The sequence below is a fragment of the Ursus maritimus genome, unplaced genomic scaffold (assembly GCF_017311325.1).
Source record: "Ursus maritimus isolate PB19 unplaced genomic scaffold, ASM1731132v1 scaffold_28, whole genome shotgun sequence".
Taxonomy (NCBI): Eukaryota; Metazoa; Chordata; class Mammalia; order Carnivora; family Ursidae; genus Ursus; species Ursus maritimus.
In genome coordinates, this window is record NW_024425341.1 from 11,523,321 (window position 1) to 11,541,495 (window position 18,175).

Sequence of the window (18,175 nt, forward strand, 5' to 3'; positions counted from 1 at the left end):
AAACCCAGTAAGTCCTGGCTTCTTCATGCTTCCTCTAAATTCAGATCGAAAACGGAACAGTTGCCTTTTTGTTTTCCTCATCTCACTTCTCTTGTACTATATCATAAGCATCTGAAAGTAATTCTTCAACCTTTTCAACATCTATCCAAACAGCTCCTTAGCCAGATCCACGTGTTCATTGGGTATCTTTCCTCTTTCATGTATAACGAACGGCAAGCTAGTTTAGCGAATTGTTTTTCCAATAGATAAGTGGAGTCCCCCTCTCTCCAGCCTCTAATAACAATACTCACTGCCCCTTAGTAATTCTCTTTGCTAGTAGACTCCTCAATGTTCTTCCAGCTTCCATCCTCTACCTGGCCCAAAGCCACTGCCGCATGTTCTAGGTTTCTATACATCGGGACCTCACCTCTAGGTATGCAATTATGTTTCAGTTATCTATTGCTGTATAAGAAAACACCCTAAAACTCAGTGTTTTAAAACAACAGCATTCACTTTTTTGCCAACAATTTTGCAGTTCGGGCATGACTCTGAAGACAGCTCATGTCTCTTCTGTGTGGCGTCAGCTGGGGCAGCTCAACCAGGGCTGGAGTATCCACTTCCAAGAGAACTCACTCCAAAGGCTGGCAATTGGGACCAGCTGTCTGCCGAGAGCTCAGCGGGAGCTGTGAGCCCAGGACCTGATCCTCTTCCACGTGGGCCTCTCCACGTGGCTGCGTGGGTTTCCACAAATGATTAGAGGGAAGTGATTGAATCTCACAACTATTTAGGATGTAAAAATCAAGAGGATGTTACACAACAACGTGAGTGTATTTCACACCACTGAACTGCGCACTGTGGAATGGTATATACGGTGTTGTGTTTTTTAAAGCCACAAAACCTAATGAATAAAATCAGGGGAAAATGATGATGGCCCGGAGGTGGGTGGGGGTGGAGAGTGAGAGAGATGTCAAGAATGAGAAAATGCAATAAACATAGCCTCCAGCCTCGAGAACTTTCTGGTCGAGCAGAGGATGCAGAAGCGTGAACAGGGGCGCCTGGGTGGCACAGCGGTTAAGCGTCTGCCTTCGGCTCAGGGCGTGACCCCGGCATTACGGGATCGAGCCCCACATCAGGCTCCTCCGCTATGAGCCTGCTTCTTCCTCTCCCACTCCCCCTGCTTGTGTTCCCTCTCTCGCTGGCTGTCTCTATCTCTGTCGAATAAATAAAATAAAATCTTTAAAAAAAAAAAAAAGCGTGAACAGATATTCACAACCCGTGTGGTAGATACTGTAGCTTTCTGCGGCAGCGCTAACATAGGTACAAAACCCCTGCAATGCAAACTACCTCAAAATGGATCTTTAATGTCTGCAATTCCCAGAGACAAACACTGAAGACGTAATTATAGGTTTGAGTTTCTGAAAGCAAACTTCAACATGAACACTGCCAGAGAAACAGAGATAATAATAAAGCTACAGGTGCACACGATATTCCCCTTTCTATCTAGCATGTGACCTCGTAGGCTAGAAGCCATGCAGTAAAGCGGTGGGCAGGGGAGAAAGCAGATGTTTCGTGGTCATTAGCCCTATTTTTCTAGGATATAAAATCCCTTTGTTGTCTTGTAACTCGTGGTGTGTCTGGAAACTAGTGCTACTGAGATCTCACTTTGGAAACTTTCTTGCTTCAAAGTAGTAAACAGGCCATAAAGATCATTTATATCCTGATTTCTTTCCTCTCACTAAAGTTTCATAAACAGCCAAAGTCTATTTACAGACTTTCAGGGGGTTTTGTTGGTCATGTATGACCCTATTTTCTTCCAAGTAAGTCTACACCATTCTTCATGGAAACGACAGGAAACAGGAGTCCTTCTTTTCGTGGTGTATTACTCCCATCCCCATATACTTTTCAGAAAACACCTTGAATTTCAGGCTCACCATTGATATATGTTCTAGGCCTCCCTGCTGTATTGTTAACTGCCTGATGCATTAGGTGACTGAGTGGAGTGATTTTACTTTTTATTTTTGAAATCTCTTCAGTTGTCTCATTCTGAGCAAGCTCTCTATCTAGGTAGGGTCTGCCCCCGCAAAATGACTACAGACCACTACCATGAATCTGCCTAGTGCCCTTGGGGAGGCTCTGCATGCTGAAACACCTCTACTAATTGAGTCCCTCCTGCAGGGTCTTGGAAGGATCTGATAATGTCATTCAAGGCTGAAAATCAGTATCTGATAAGACTTAATGAGTTCATTCATTCAAACACAATCACTGAGTGCCTACTATGGGTTAGGCACTGTCTAGATGTTGGGAACACAACAATGAACAAATCAGACAAAGATCCTCTCATAGCCCTGATTTTCGTTGTTTATCCCAGAGGTTTTTGACTTTTAACAATGGACAAAGTGCTGGCTTGGCTTAAAGACAAAAGAATCAGGTTCTACATTTGGAATTAAGCCACCTTTCCCTGGATGGGGGTAGCAGCAGCATCCTGGAATCATACATCTTTCACCTACTCATACTTGGAGTCCGACTGAAACCATCAATGACTAGATCAATTGTCATTTTTCTTGGGCCTTTGCCAGGCTCCGGCAAGACAATGTCTTTCTGTGGAGTGTATTCTGTACCAGGCAATGGCCAAGGAGGGCTAAGTGTTGGCAGCATTGCTGGTGCAGGGGCCCAAGACCACCACTCAGCCGTTGCTCAGGAAGACATTGCCCCCTCGTGGTTTCTTATGTAACTGTGGGAGGGACTGCGAGTGGAAAGGGCTGTCCAAGTTTCCAGATTAATTGTGGCCTTTGCCTCTTCTAAACTTCAATTGCGAGTTCAACAGATTCTTGGCTTATTTTCATCCAGGACACCACCACCCCCCATAGGGAGACATGACATCATGACAGCAATTAAATCTATTTATCAGAATCTCCAGATTCCCCCCACCCCTCCCACCCCAAGAAAAACCCAATAGGTGAATGGACGTATCACCACTCTTTTTCTTCACACAAGTATTTTCTTTGCTTTCTGCGATTGGAACCAGAATCCCTGATCGTGGTGCCGTGGAGTTGTTTTCGGTATCTTGTCTCCACAACACCAGTTTATAAACTCCCTAAAAGCAGGAGCCTTATCTTCATCCCCTCCCCCACCCCACTCCCAGCAGCACTTAAACTAGTATAGGGTGAAGAATGCGGGGGGGGGGGTGAAGAGATAAACAGTGAGGCAAGCAAATAAATAGAAATTGTGATTGGTGCTGGGAAGAAAGGAACAGCGTGCTGTGTGGGAGAATTCCTGGGCGTGGGAAGTGAGGGAGAACCTACTGATATACGTAGTTTTAAATTTATGTGTTTATGATACAGGAATGGAGAAGCTCTCTATGGCCCCGGAAAATGGAAATTTCCTTCATAATAATGCTAGCTTCCATGCTCTGTAAACTCAAACCGGGCAGGAATGGGTGCTGGGTGCTATAGCACCAGCCTATAATCTGCTCTAATTGCAACCCCCTGGGAGGTAACTCTACTCCCATTTCACAGGTGAGGAAACCGAAACCACGCAGTCCTTCCGAGATTGGCGCGCGAACAGGCGTTGTGTGCTGACCTCCCAGAATGCTGAGCCCTCTTTCTTCTTTAAGCCGCTTTGACCCTCTGAAGATCATCTGTGTTGGCCTCCAGTTCGGCTCGCTGTGAGGAATATTCATTTAGCCACCAAATATTTATTGAGTGCCTACTGTATACCAGGTAGCGTATTTAAATAGCCGTGGGATTATAAAGATAAACAGGGCATGGTGTTGTCAGGCGGGAAGGCTCTCCCAGAAGAGTAAGGGAGGTAGCCAGGTAAACAAATAATTCCAGAACGGTCTGATAAGGGCCGTGAGAGGAGCCTGAGCAGGAGGCCCGTGAAGCCTAGCGGAGAGTAAAGGCCAGTGCTGGAGGCTGGGAGGTTTGGGAGGACCCGGCGCCGGAGGTGGGTTTGAAGCTGTGCCCTGAAAACGCCGCCCGGAGCCGGCTGCCCCCGGACGTCGCTCGTTCTCTCGCATCCTGTCATTTCAAGCTGCCAACTAGGAAGGGAGGAAATAGGTCTGAGCCGGTACTGAAAAAGGAGGGGCAGGTTTAGGGATAGGGGTGCGAATCCCCGCGGGAAGCAAGCCAACAGCAGTAGCCCATCACGCTTCCCGGGCGTCGCGCTGGCCCGGCCTGGCTCCTCGAAGCCCCTCTCCAAGCTGGCGCGCACCGCCACTCGAGTTCGCCAACTCCGGCCCGGCCGCCGGGGCCCCCCAGGGTCCGAGGAAGCGGGAGGACCCCGCCTCCTTCCCTCCCGCGCCTCGGTCCTCGCCCTCCGACCTACCGCCGAGTCGGGGGGCTGGGGTCGGTCGCTTCCGCTTGCCGCCCGCGGCCCCTCCCCGGCGCGCGCCATCCGGCCGCGGGGCAGCCGCCCCCGGCGCAGCCCCTCCTCCCGCGGGGGGCTTCTCCGTCCCGCGTCCCGTCCCTTTAGGCTAAAGCCGGCAGCCCACGTCTAGGGAGGGCGGAGGGAGGAGGAGGAGGAGAGGGAGGAGAGAGGGGAGGGAGGAAAGCGAGAGAAAGGGAGCTGCTTGGATCCCGTACTTCCCAGAGCTTGCCTGGAGCGCGCACTCAGCGGCTCTCCCGGTCCCAGCGTCCCAGCCGCGGCCCGCGCCCCGCACCACCTCCTCCTTCGGCCTGGGCACCCCTCGCCCCCTCCCTCCGGCCCCCGCTAGACTCGGGCAGCGGCCGCCCCCAGCCCCTGCTCGGCCACATCCCCAACTCTCTGCGCTCCCTCCTGGGACGCGCGCCCTCGCCCCATCCTTTCTTCCTTCCTTCCTTCCTTCCTTCCCTCGCGCCCGCCCTCCCTCTCCAGGTCTCCCTCCCAGGTCCCGATTGTCTCCGTCCCCTTCCCAGTCTGCCCGCGCCTCGCCCTGCCCCGTCTCTCCCTCGCACTTCCTGGGTCGCCCGCCGCCGCAGTCTCGGCTCGCCGCGGGAGCCCGAGCCGCCGCTGCCCCGGCTCCAGCCCCCGCAGCCCGCGGCGCCCGCCCGAGGGAGCTCCGGCGCCCGGGGAAGGGAAAAGTGGGCGAGCGCGACCTCGCCCAGCCCCGCGCCCCAGCCCTGCCCGGCGAGGAAGGACCGGGAAGATGAACAACGGCGGCAAAGCCGAGAAGGAGAACACCCCGAACGAGGCCAACCTTCAGGAGGAAGAGGTACTGAGGGGCTCGCTGCGGCGGGGGTACGACCTGGGGCGCCGGCCGCGGGCTTTCTCCAGCGTGCGGGCGGGCGGCGGGGCGCGGGCGCCGGCCCCGGGGCGCCGCAGTCGCGGGTTTGGGAATTGCCCTCGCCCGGAGGCACAGCCCCTAACTGTGGCCCCGGGAGGGGGGGGGGTTCTCTTCGGAGAGCCGTGTTTTTGTGGGTTCCTAAAATTGCGTAACTTTGAGGACTTTTCGGAGACTTTTGTAAGTATAATGCTCAGCTTTGTTTGCGTGGGATTTTAAAAGCGGAATCGAGAGTTGACTCCTGGGTGACCTCAGTTTATTGGGACCCGGAGGGTCAGGACTTAATTCTGCGACTGGGGCTGGAAGTTGTGGGTTGTGTTTGTGTGTGCGGTGTCAGGAAAGAACTCGGGGAAAGTTCTGTTGAAAGACACCTTCTGTTCCCTGCCCCCTCTGTTCCGATGTTAAAAGTTCTTGGTGAAATATCTTTCTAGCTGAGGCATTTTGGATTAATAGATAACTCATCAGCTGCATTCTTCTCTGATGAGTCAAAGACCCCGAACCTGGGTGATTAGGTTTTGTAAATTTAGGGGCGATGCGGGGGGGGGGGCGGCGAGTAAAAGAGTTTAGAACTTTACAATTCACCGAGCGATCATCTAGGCTGTTTTAATGGGACTTTGACTTCTGAGCGTAAATTTTATGTGGTGCGTCTGTAACAACGTTAAAAATGTTGCGGCGGCGGAGCGTTCCGTTGGTAGAAACAAAATTTAATTGTGGGACGGAACTCCTGAACAGACGTTTCAGAATTTTGTAGTTAGAATATTGTGGTGTCCTTTTCAATGGCTTTGTTCCCGCAGGTACGTTATCTGGAGTCCAAGAAACAATACTTTTTTTCCGCCTACTTCTTAGGATCCCACATAGCTGAGTTCTCAGACATTCTAAAAAGAACTTGAGTGTATAGATACAGGGAAGTATGCATCTAGATGTGACCTGTAAGGCATTCTTAGAGGTATTGTATTCCAATATATAAAGTTAACAATGATTCTAAATAGGCTAGGATGTTATCATGGAGATAACGTGTTGCGTGCAAACTAAGATTCTGATAGTGAAAGCAAATGTTGGGGAGGATTTAATTAGTACTTGTAAGCCCTCAGCACACTGTCCACTTGTAAAAAAAGGAACTATTTAAAAGAAGATAGAGGGACCTAGGACCATGCAAATCAATGCGAAACACAAGATTTTACTCTTAGCCCATTTGTATGGGGCAACCCACCTGAATTGCAGTAAGCGGAAAATTGCTTTCACACCTGAGGATAATTGTGCTTATTATTATAAACTATTATTTTGAAAAGTGTTATTTACATGCTAGTTCTTTACCACTACTGACATTCCTCCGTTTTCAAAGAGACGGAGACCTGAATTGCAAGTTCCACTTTTTTTCTTGACTCTTAACTGGCTGCTTTGCTATTTATTTTCCCTACCCTTGAAACAAAATTTTAAAAATGACAAGTGTGCTTCTCTTAAGAAGTTGCTATATTTAAGTAATTCACCTAACACACCAATTGCTTCAGAAACTTTTCTATTTCACTTAGATGGGCAGTCTGTTTATTTCTAAGGGTAAGAATGCATTGTGTGAAACCATCTTTCTCTGCTCACCCAATTGAGACCTCTTGTAAATGGAAAAAGTTAATCAGGCCGACCCAAACGGTTTTTGATTGATTGATTGATTTATTTATTTATTTATTTATTTTGCTTTTGGTAGGTAGCAAAAGAGGTTTAAGTGTTCCAAAACCATAACCTACTTGAGAAAATTAAGTAGAGAAAAATAACATTTCTTTTTCTTAACCCATCTCAGCCTCGCTGCTGCTGTTGCTGAGGTGTTGTCGGCCCTGTTTCTGGGGCGCCACCGTAATGTGTGAGGTTGTGTATGAGTAGAACCACAGGTGAGCTTAGTGCAGAGTTACTGCCTCTTACCTGTTGGGTTGCCCTGACAATGTTCCTTTTCAGGAGGGAATGGCGTGTGGCTCTGGACAGGTCAGCAGTTTTGGCGAGACAGTTATTTTAAAACTCAGTGGACAATTAGGAAGATTTACCAAGTCGGACCAGAGGTGGAGTATAAAGACAGATACACCACGAAGAGAGAGGGTTTATAATATTAAACATTCAGGAAAAGAAAGGAAATAGGCCTTGAGTGATCCAGGTAATTTTGCGCTAATTCCCTGTTTTCAGTTTGTTTTGTTTTTGATAAACTCTAACCTCTTCCCCCCCCCACCCCTGAAAGCCACAAGTGAAATAAATATGGTATTTGGTGAGTCCCAGTAATGTGCTCAGCGTTATACAAAAACCACCACACTGGACCCTTTCCCTGCCCACCCGGCGATCAGCAATTTGTTCTCAAACACATTTAAAAGCCTTGGCTGAGGACTCCAGTAAACAGAACACACACATATAAAATGTATGTACACATCATGACAAGAAAGGGAAAACATGTATTTTGTTGTTTCTGGGGGCCACTGAGCAGACTTGGAAGAGCAAGTCCAATCATCATTAAGAGAAAATAGTTTATTTCCTAGAACATGATGGCAATTTAGGCTTTCTCTACCACTTCAGAGAATCTAAGGGTTTGGTTTTTTTCCCCCTCTATTTTTTAAATGAGTTCCTTTTATCTTCCAGTACATTTTAGCCCTGTGTGAGGGCTTTTAAAGCTTTCTCTGAAATAATTGATACTGAAACACTTAACTTGGTTCCAACCATGTAGACTGAACAGCCCAGGATTTAGGAGAATTTCTGAAGCTTTTTGGGGTTGGAAGTTTGAGAACTTGGACAGGACATAGACTTCTGCTTTGGATAGTATTTAAAGCTTTGAGGAAAAATTCTTTTTAAGATTTGGCTAGCTAACTGTAAAAGAGATAATACATCTGGGCTTCTTGCATGCTATACATGTGTGTTTCTCTGCAACATGTCCCTTTAAAGAAAAGCCAGTTGTCAAAATCTTAACTGGGATCTGAGATTTATAGGGCTTAAGTAAAGGGCGTTAGATAGTTTCTGAACATCATTTTACAGTTGATAAAATCCTAGAATTTTGCCTCTAACTGTGGACCAGGCAATATTCTCTTTGAACACCTTTGGCAGTTTGTACTGGAGCAGACTTTATTAAAATCAAGAAGTACGTGTATAACAGACTCAGTCTTGTTGAGCTTTATCTATCAAGACTTCTTCTAGCTGGTAGCGGATAGAAATTTATTGTTGGTCACTTAATTTTCAAAATACTTTTTTTGAAGTCCGATAACTGTGTAATTTGGTTTTGCTTTTTACTTCTATCCAGGTCATTGAGCATTTTTCAGGCTGATCACAAACCCTTTCTAAAAGGTGTTTGAATTATGTTGAAGCACGAGTGGTAAATAGCAATTTGTCCTTAAATTGATTTGAACTTTCTTGTACTTAAAACTAGAAAAGCAAAAAACAAAAAAACAAAAAAAACTTGGCATTGTTGGAATATTGACTGAAAAGATGTTTGGCAGATGTTGGGCAGGAATCATGTAAAGTTGGTTCTTTACAAGCTAATACAAATCTTTACCTCACTTTCCTTTTAAAGTGCTTAGTGTGGGGTGCCTGGCTGGCTCAGCCAGAAGAGCATGTGACTCTTGATCTCAGGGTCATGAGTTTGAGCCCCTCGTTGGGTGTAGAGATTACTTAAAAGCAAAACAAAACAAAAAAACTTGAAAAAAAGTGCTTAGTAATCTTGGCCAAATACTGGGCTGATGAAGAAAATTGTTTCCTCCAATTGGCCCACAGAAAGGGTCCCATATCAGTTTGATGTGGCAGCCTCTAGCTTTCAATTAGGCATTAAGATTTACATCATGACTTGGGCAAAGTACAGGATAGTTTTGTACGGGTCAGCCACGTCTGGAGTCTGTTATTCCAAATCAGATCTACAACCAACCTATTTCAGCCTTCAAATAGGGGTTGGTGATAGTTTTAAAAGGACAGCACAGTGACTTCCTAGTAAAGTCTGTAAGAATGCTACGAATACGGCATGCACTTTTGAGCTGTTTTTCCAGGAGTGTTAAAATTTTCCTCATAAACTCTTGTGCTATCTTTGTTTCCCATGGCATTTGTCGGGTGGATCGTTTGATAGAGTAGAGGTTCTTTTCAGAGTTGCTTTCATGCGGTTTTTGTGGGTTCGTATTAATTTGTGCTTCAAGGACAGAATTCAGTGTTGGTGATGGGGCGAGTAAGTGGGCACTGATGTCCTGCAAGGTGACGCAAATTAATGCAGCTTTCCGGAGGACTTTGGCGTTATATGGCAAAGTATGTTCATGAATTAGTTACTTCTGATAGTGAACATTCATAAAGACTCTTCTGTGTCTTACCCAGGGATATTGCTAAGTAAATCATGGTGTAAGTTCTGAAAGAGACTAGTAGGTAGCCGCGAAAAGCCATGTTTTTAAAGGATGTGTGTGCATATGCATGTGTTTACTTTTCTCGTGGGCTCAAAGCAGCAGAAATACATTCTCTCACCGTCCTGGAGGCCAGAAATCTGGAATCAAGACGTCCGCATTGCCATACTTCCTCTGAAGGCTCTGTGGGAGAATCTGACTTTCTCTTCCCAACCTCTGACAACATTCTAATTGAGGGCATTATTGTCAATGTTACGACATTAAACAAAAACAGATTTAAAAGTCCTACGTGGTGCCAATTCTTAAAAAAAGACCACCAACCAAACCCCAAATAGGTTAAAAAAAAAAAAACACACATCAACAAACCACATATAAATAAAAATTTAGATAATTTTTACTTTCTAATGCTTTTCTATGCTTTCTAAATTTTCTAAAATGAATGTGAACAAAATTGTCAAAAAAAAAAGTCTGAGTATTCCATGGAATTTCTTTGCTGTATCTGTAGGTGTCACAAAACCATTGGGTCGGTCCCACTTCCTTTTGCTCACAAGCCTTACTGTAGGAACTGGGTTCCTCGTAGCCCGTTGTAATGTTGATCTCACTCATTCTTTTTATCCTGGCTCCTTTTAGTGATCTTCCGCTCCTCACCTTGTTCTAACATGCTTTCTCGGTGCATCCTTCCACCATACTGCTCGGTGTTCTGATGGGTCCTTCAGCACTGATCTGGTCTCTGTACAACAAAGTCCAAACTTGACAGTCAGGATTGCCCTCATGTAACCCTGCGCTCTGTAAACCATTTGCTGCAACCATCTTTTCCCTCTTGATCTAGCTTGAGCTGCTTTCAAGGCAGGAGCCGAGTTTCAGCCTACATTGTGCAGACTCCCGTCACCTGAAGGTTCCATCCCAAAGAGCTGGTTGTCCTCAGAATTCCCGTAGAAGTTGCTTTGTTCTCTTCCTTTAACTCCCAGATCATCACCTTCTTTCATGTAATTTTTTTTTTTTTTTAAAGATCGATGCCATCTTATCACAGTATTCCCAATATTCAACTCCTACCCAAAGATAGTACTCCATTACCAGGCGAGTACCCCCGCCACACACACTTATTCATATAGATATGCATGTAATTCTTGATAAATACATCATTTGTAAAGATGAAAGATCCTTATTGGTAGGGTTGGTGATGATGCCTTAGTATGGGTAGGCTGTTAAAAAGCAGCCACTTGTTTACTGTTGAGGTCCTTGCCCACTGGGAAATTAGGGAAGTGATGGGTGGATCAGCCGGGAAATTAAGTCCCTCCACCTGCCGTCCGGAGCCTCTGCTTGGGTGCACAGGTGAGTGTGCCCGGTGCCACTGCAGGCCTGCCCCTCCTGAGGTGCATTTGGGTTTTCACCATTAGAATTTGGTGGGTGCCGTGGAACTCCATTTGACCTTTTGGACGCAGACTTCTGGAAGCTTTGGTGAGGTGGAGGAGCGCGGAGCTCCCTGTGTTCCCAAACAAGCCTGCTCTGTGTGACAGCCCCTTTGGAATGTTTGTGTTCAGTTTCATTTGGCACCTTAGTGTCTGCCTGGGGGAAGGGGAAAGGGAATGCAAATGTTCCTCTTGAACAGTGCTTGCTTTGGTCAAAGAAAAAACTGAGGGAGGAATGAGGGGAATGAACCTTAATAGCTGGGGCAGAAGTGGCTGCCTGGCTCAGTGGGCTTCAGGCCAGCTGGGCCCAGGTATTTAAACTGATGCTGTTGATGGGAGGATGTCATCCCATGACGGGATGAGTTTTCTTGATGTGCGGGGAAGGCCTGGCACTCACATCCCTATCATGAACGTGTATGGGGAGAATATTCGAAACTACTTCAGTGCATCATTGGAGGGGTGGGGGGCATGACTGCATACTCAAGAAAGGTTGCTGGTTTGAGCTTCTCACAGTAAAGTTGTTGCCTGGTTTGTCGCTTTTGCTGAGAGAAAAAGAATACTGGAATGTTCGATCCTATGCAATTCCCCGAAATCTTTGTAATCCATTCACTCAAGAAATAATAATTGCGAACTTCTGAGTAGTTACTTCTGAATATTTACCGGGTACTGGGCACTTGACACGCAAACTCCATTATTTTATCCTCCCGGTGAGCTGAGGGAAGTATTATGGGGAGATGCCTTGGCGGGCACGTTCTGAGGGTGCCGGCGACTACGCGAGCTAGTTTCTGCTGGTCAGTTGCTCTGGGTTGGAGCGGCCCCATGTAAACAGGTGTAATGAAGCGTGGGGTTCAAGCCGAGTTAGAGTTGGGAACACAGTAGCACTGCAAGGATGAGGGGGTGAAGGCATTGTGTCTAAGGGGTGACGTTCGAGCTAAGAGTCTCGATTAAGATTTTGCCAGATGAGAGGGTTGAGACCACGTGGGTAGAAGATTGGCCTGTGTAGAGACACAGGGCTGAGAGAAGTTCAGGGGAGAGCAAGCAAGGCAGGGCAGGAGAGGAAGGGAAGTGGAGGATGAGGCTGGGAGCGGCGTGGGTAGGGGAGACGGTGGAGGAGCTTGCCTTTCATGCCGGGGAATCTGACTCCGCTCCGATAGGACTTGCCCTGCTGTGCAGCAGGGACCTGGCACTCGGGGACACTCCGGGAAAGGGGCTGTACCAGGTTTGGGAAGAGTTGAGAGAGAATAGTGAGTGAGGCCGGTACTGCAAGAATCCTAGCCCCCAAGTAAAGGGTCGTCAGTAACTGTCGGAGCACCGAGGGGAGACTGGGAGTTTCCTTCAGGAAGCTTCTTGAAGCCTCTTAAGGTTTCTCCTTTGGACGGCCAGCTAAATGGAGGTCCTATCCGTAGCAAATTGAGCGGTCGAAAAGGGGAGAAAAGGCCAAGAGGAGGTGAAGACCGTGGGGTTGGAAGTGCAGAGGAGAGGTCTGATTGCAAGCAATTTTCAGAACAGTTTAAGTGAATATAGCCGGTAATTGAAAAGGTGGGCGATGCGAATGAGCGCCTGGAAAATTGAAGAGAGACGTGGGACTCTGGTTCCTGGGGGAACCTTGGGAGGGTAGGCCCCAAAGGAGACCAAAAAAATCTAACACTTGTCGGTTTTGTTTTTACGTACCTTCAACTTCGAGGGAAGGGGAAGACCTGGAAATGCTCAGGAAAATTGAAGAAAAAATTTTAAAGCACTTTTTAATTTAGGAACATCGGAATGTATTCTGTGTCTGCTTAGTTTATAACATGATCGTATTCAGCGTGCTTATCCATTTCAAAGCCTGAGTGTGGGAGGGGAGCTTAGAAAAATCTAGGTATAGTATTTCCCGCACACTTTTTTGTGGGGGGCCGGGGGGCTTTCATCGGTCTCTGGAAATTGTTTTCCTCTACGATTTGCAGTTAGCTCTGAGGCTTTTGCTTCTACAACTTTTCTTTTTCCAACGCTGTATCTTAGACTAGAAGGGAAAAATCAGGCTAACATAAGATTTTTGTAGATGGGTTTGGAAGGTAAAGGGGGAAGACCTAGAGAAAATATTCCCTCAAGTTTTCTGGGTTTTTTTTTTTTTTTTTAACTTTATTGGGTGGGGAGTTAAGATGAGCCTTTTGCCAGACCCCAGACTCCTCTTATTCTGTGGGTCCTCTTTTCCATTGATTCATTTAGTGCCTTCCTAGAAGTTTGCTGCCCTTGCTGCTCATAGCTAGCGTCAACCCTCAAAGAAAGAAAGGTGGTGTGGGAATTCAAGAAAAACAACTACCTGCATTTGTATTCCTCATAGGTTTTTTCCCCCTGCTGCACCCATTATGATGCCGGTTATGTAGAATCCTAGAGGGAAAAAGGAAATGGCAGTAATAAATGCTAATCGCACTGGGAAGATAGTTCCAAATTCCAGGCCGTAATACAGTATTGTTACACAAATTTAAAATGCGGAAAGAATGCCGGCGCAGCCTACCTCGATACTGTGGGCCCCCAGGATTTTGCAAAGGGTATGAGAAATCTGGGAGTCTGAGAATTGAGGTGCATCTCACCAACCCGATGCAAGTAAGTTAGAGACCTGTTTGTACTTTTGATTCCTTTTTAGTTCTTGTGAGTCGATTTTTAGATGATGTTCCTCTTTCTTCCTGAATTCTTAAAAAAAAAGATTTTATTTGATAGAGGGAGAGAGCAAGCACAATGCAGGGGGGAAGCAGGCTCCCCGCTGAGCAGGGAGCCCGATGCGGGACTCGATCTCGGGACCTGGGATCATGCCGAGCTGAAAGCAGACACTTAACCGACTGAGCCACCCAGGTGCCCTTCTTCCTGAATTCTTAATGTCACCAGGTATATACCCTGGACAGTAGCCAACATTATCCTAAGAGAAATCCTAGAGATCAAAACAAAACTGCTTTTCCTTGAATCCCCAGGATTCTGTTTTGTGAGAATTTCTCTCCTGCCCACCTATAGGATGGGCAGTTGGCGCCTCCTGAGAGCAGGCGCAGCACAGAATGTGCTACCTTATTACAGAAGTACCAGAATTTCCTTTGTGATCTGAGGGGAAGTGCTACCAAAGTGTAATTACTTTCCCCAGCATGTGTGATTTACAGGACTTAAAAACGTGTGAGTTTCCAGAGAGGCATCTGTTTTTAAATACAGTATCCCTCTAAGTCAACAGGATGTGTTTGGGGGCTGGGTGAGGGTCTCTGACTCTGACACACGCAGGCGCGCGCGCGCACACACACACACACACACACTCTCACACTAGCGCTGTGTCTCAGGCGCATGCGCACACACTTCCGTCCTGTGCCTGCCCGGGGAAGCTGGGTGACTGGAGACTGAAAACGTTGGGAATTGCTTCTCCTCAGGGCCTTGCTTATCAGCAGAAGGAAGCCTGCGAAGTGCTGGAGTCCAGTGTTCTAATTCCGCTTCTCCCCGCCCCCCCTCCCTCCACTCTGCGCCCAGTTCCTCCTTTTCCAGGATCTCCTACCTCTTTCCCACTACTGAGCAAAGGGACCGTTAGAGCTAAGGAACGCTGAGACCATCTGATTGCAGAAATCTCCGTTTCCATCTTATGTGTAAGAAATTTGGAGCGTTGAAGGTCAGGTGCATACCCAAGTGTAATCAAACTTGTAAAAGCTTTAATGGATGTTTTGTTTTGTTTTTTGTTTTTGTTTTTTGTTTTTTTTTTGCACATTCCTTAAACATTTACTGAGTAATGTCTACTCTGTTTTTAAACGTTGCTCTTTAACAAACCAGATGACGTGTTATCATCCCATGGTTTAGGTATAAGAAAACTGAGGCTCTGAGAGATTAAGCAATTTGTCTGAAGTTTTAGTGCTGGTGGGTAAGAGCTTAAAATTTTTCCAGTGGTGCACGAGGTTCATGTGATCAGGGCCCTGCTGGTTTCTGACCTCATCTACCAGGAATCACAACCTCAATTCATTATGCTTCAGCTGCTTGGGCCTTATTTAGGTATCTCCTCCTTGCCAAACTTGTTCCTGCCTCAGGGCCTTTGTGCGTGCTATTGGGTCTGCCTGAAAAATCCTACCCCTAGATATTTTCATGGCAGCCTCATCCTTGTCGTTCATTCAGATATCGGTTCAGATGTTACCCAGAGAGATCTTTGATCTCCAGATTTAAAGTACCCCACATTCCCAACCACTATCCTATCCCTCTTTTATTTTCCAGATAGTTGTTACTCACTGACATTACTTAATGTACTTGTCTTATACTCCTGGAATGTTACTCCCTGGCAGCAGGGACCTCTGTCTTGTTTAAGGCTGTAACCCTCAATGCCTAGAACAATGTCTGAAACTGCCCAATAAATTTGTTAAGTGCCTGGAATATGAACCAATCTGTCAAACTGGGGGCCTGTGTAATATACCACATTGTCCTAAACCTTTTCCAGCAGTTTTGAATTAAATCTTGATTAGTGCCGCCTTCAAGATGATTTCTGGATGCGTATCCCCATTTAATTACATCAGAAAGTAAAATCATCACATGCTTGTAAGCCAGAAATTTATTTTTTGGCTTTTTAAGTTTTTAATTCCAGCTAATTAACATACAGTGTTATATTAGTTTCTAAGCCAGGAATTTTAGATGGTAAGTGATTAGGTCCTTTGTCCGGGGGCGTACATAGCGGTTTTGCACACATGAAGGAATCCTTGCCTTTGTCCAGTTAGAACAGAAACCTAGCACAAAATTCCACAGAACCGGGAGTGTGATGCGGGCCCGGCAAGGCGTGATAAGTAAAAGTAGGGCAAGATGAATTGGATTCCTGTTCTGCTGATGTGTCTGTGGGGTTGCAAAGGGTTAATGTTAACAACCCAGGTGGAATTGATTTGGAGATAGACTTAGCACGCTCCTTTGATTTAGTCTGGCCCCAAGCTCAATATGCTTTCCTCCTTTTGCCTGCAAAAGGCATAGCTCAGGATAAGGCAAGCTTTAGCTGGGCAAATCCAGCCTTAAAGCACCTGTATGGGCTGCTGTGAGGGAAGGCCTGGTCTGGGCTCTGTGAACCTTTATGGAGGAGGCAACTTCCAGCCTCCATTTCAACCAGCTTGTCAGCCTCACAGACTCAAACTGTTTTGATTCCCTGTAAAGCAGAGCAGATGACATTTCGGGAAGAAAAAAATGTAAGTCGTCATTACTGGTCACCAGAGTGCCTGTTAATCGAGCATACTAATGCACTCATGAAAATGCAGGCCATTGCATTTATCCCCATTTATGGCATTTATGTCCTAGTACTTGACCTTGAGCAAACTTCTTTAACTTCACCGTCATCCCTTGTCCATTAGTCTTAGAGACCGTGGTATGTAGACAATGGTATAGAAGTCCTCTGATTAGTCAGTCCTTGACCAGATCATTGATACTCTTCACTTTTTTTTTTTCTTTGGTGAGGGACCTAGGACAAGTCCTTTAAGCTGCTTGCTTTGGCATTTAAGCTCATTTCCTTAGCTAAATCGCGGGGATTGGACAGACAATGCCTGCTGTGCTAGAAAAGAATCCTACCTCCTCTCCTGTGTTTCTGCCTCATTCCCCTTCTATTTCTGAATCTTGATAGAGGATTCTCTCCTGGTGCCCCGCCAGCCGCCAAGTTCCATCTCAGGTGGAGGGGGTAGCTGTTGGTGGGGGGTGGTTTTAAGCCTGAAATTTTGTTTTGCTTTGTTGTTGTTTTTTTTTCCACTAAGAAAATCAGTGCTTCTCCTTGAGAAATGGGTGGGAGTTTCTGGGTGTGAGCTAACGGCAGGAAATGACCCTCTCTAAACAAAAGAACTCTTTAAGGCCCATCCTGAGTCTTTGTGTTTTGAGAAGGGGTTATGCAGAAAACCTGAGCTACGAAATTAATCTCTGCTTAGCCATCCTCATGGGGGAGGGGAGAAAATGCCTGCCCTGCTCGCCCTCCCAAGTGTCCCAGGTGGTACCTACTGTGAGTGCCAGAGTGGTTTGAGAATAGGGCCTGGGGTGGCTCTTTGGGATAGTGTGGCTTCTTACCCCCCAAGAGGCAAGAAGGAACCAGGTGAGGCAGAATTACACGCTGTGTGACGTTCATCTTTAATCTGGACTTCTTGAAAAACCCATCACCAGTAAAATGCAGAGACACACAGAATGAGGAAAGGGGGAGAAACTATTTTGTATGATCTAGGTCTCTGTAAGTAAACGTGGATTGACAAATGAATCAAAGATTTGAATTACTCGTGTTAACTGTTTTTTCATTTTCTAAGTCTAAGCGGGTGATCCAATAATAGCTAATGACGTCTGCCTCTTGACCAACAGGATTTGTAATCATTGCTGTGTTAGATAGTGGGCCCATACGAAGAGATGTTGGGCCTTGCCCCTCCTTTGGAATGTTCCCGCACTTTAAAGTGACTGCTCATTATTATCACTAGGAGTACAGCGGGATCCCGAATTTTATATTGCTAGCAAAGTAGTTCTGTCTTATCAAAATTATTTTGCCTTTACAGATTCTTGCTGACTTGTCGCAATGAACTTCTTCTCTTCCAGGCACACCATTTTTTTTTTTTTTTCAGGAATATAAATCTTCCCACTAATAATTAGAAACACACATTTTGTTGAAAATGGTTTTGTGGTTTACTTAGCTTTCAGAACACTTGAAAACGACAAACATCTTTTCAAAGAACATTGTTGCGTCACTATTTTTAGGCTTTATGTTGTGACTATATTTTTAGAAAGGCCTGCTGATGTATTTGGTGGGCACTGGTGTGCTAGGGGGAGAGAGATGCTTTACTTCACAGCTCCAGAGTCGTAACAGAACAGCAGAGAGAAGATTGAGGCTGCTACTCAGAGATCCCAGTGTGAAGGGGCTCTGTTCGTGTATTAAATGTGTTGAAGACTGTATCTTAAGTATGAATTGAGGGGGGCAGTATTGTTTGAGAGACCGCATCATTGTAAATTCCAGGGCTTACCGGGAAAAATGATTCTCTTTGAGAATTCCAGTGTCTGATGTGTTGGTAGGGTTTCTCATTTTTTTAACGCATAAACTTTGGAGAAAGCTTACCGTGGTAGTGTTATTAATTTACACATGTGGAGCTATGTACTGACTTAGAGTCTTTTGGGGGCTTATATACAATGTACACTTGGCGTATGTTTTTCATTTTTAAAGTATCTGCTCTTTTCCAGTCATTATCTATGGCAACATCACTTGTATTTTT

The 18,175-nt window shown here is 46.1% G+C and overlaps 1 protein-coding gene across 5 annotated transcripts in view; it reads left to right on the plus strand.

The window, feature by feature from the left end:
• The first annotated feature begins 4,951 nt into the window (after positions 1 to 4,951).
• Positions 4,952 to 18,175, plus strand: part of RBPMS (RNA binding protein, mRNA processing factor) — a 172,436-nt gene continuing 159,212 nt past the window's right edge. For all 5 annotated transcript variants that reach the window (XM_040643276.1, XM_040643279.1, XM_040643280.1 and 2 more), the window contains exon 1: positions 4,952 to 5,170. In XM_040643276.1, coding sequence (XP_040499210.1) covers positions 5,105 to 5,170 — 66 coding nt within the window. In that variant the 5' untranslated portion in view covers positions 4,952 to 5,104. The remainder of the gene's footprint in view (positions 5,171 to 18,175) is intronic.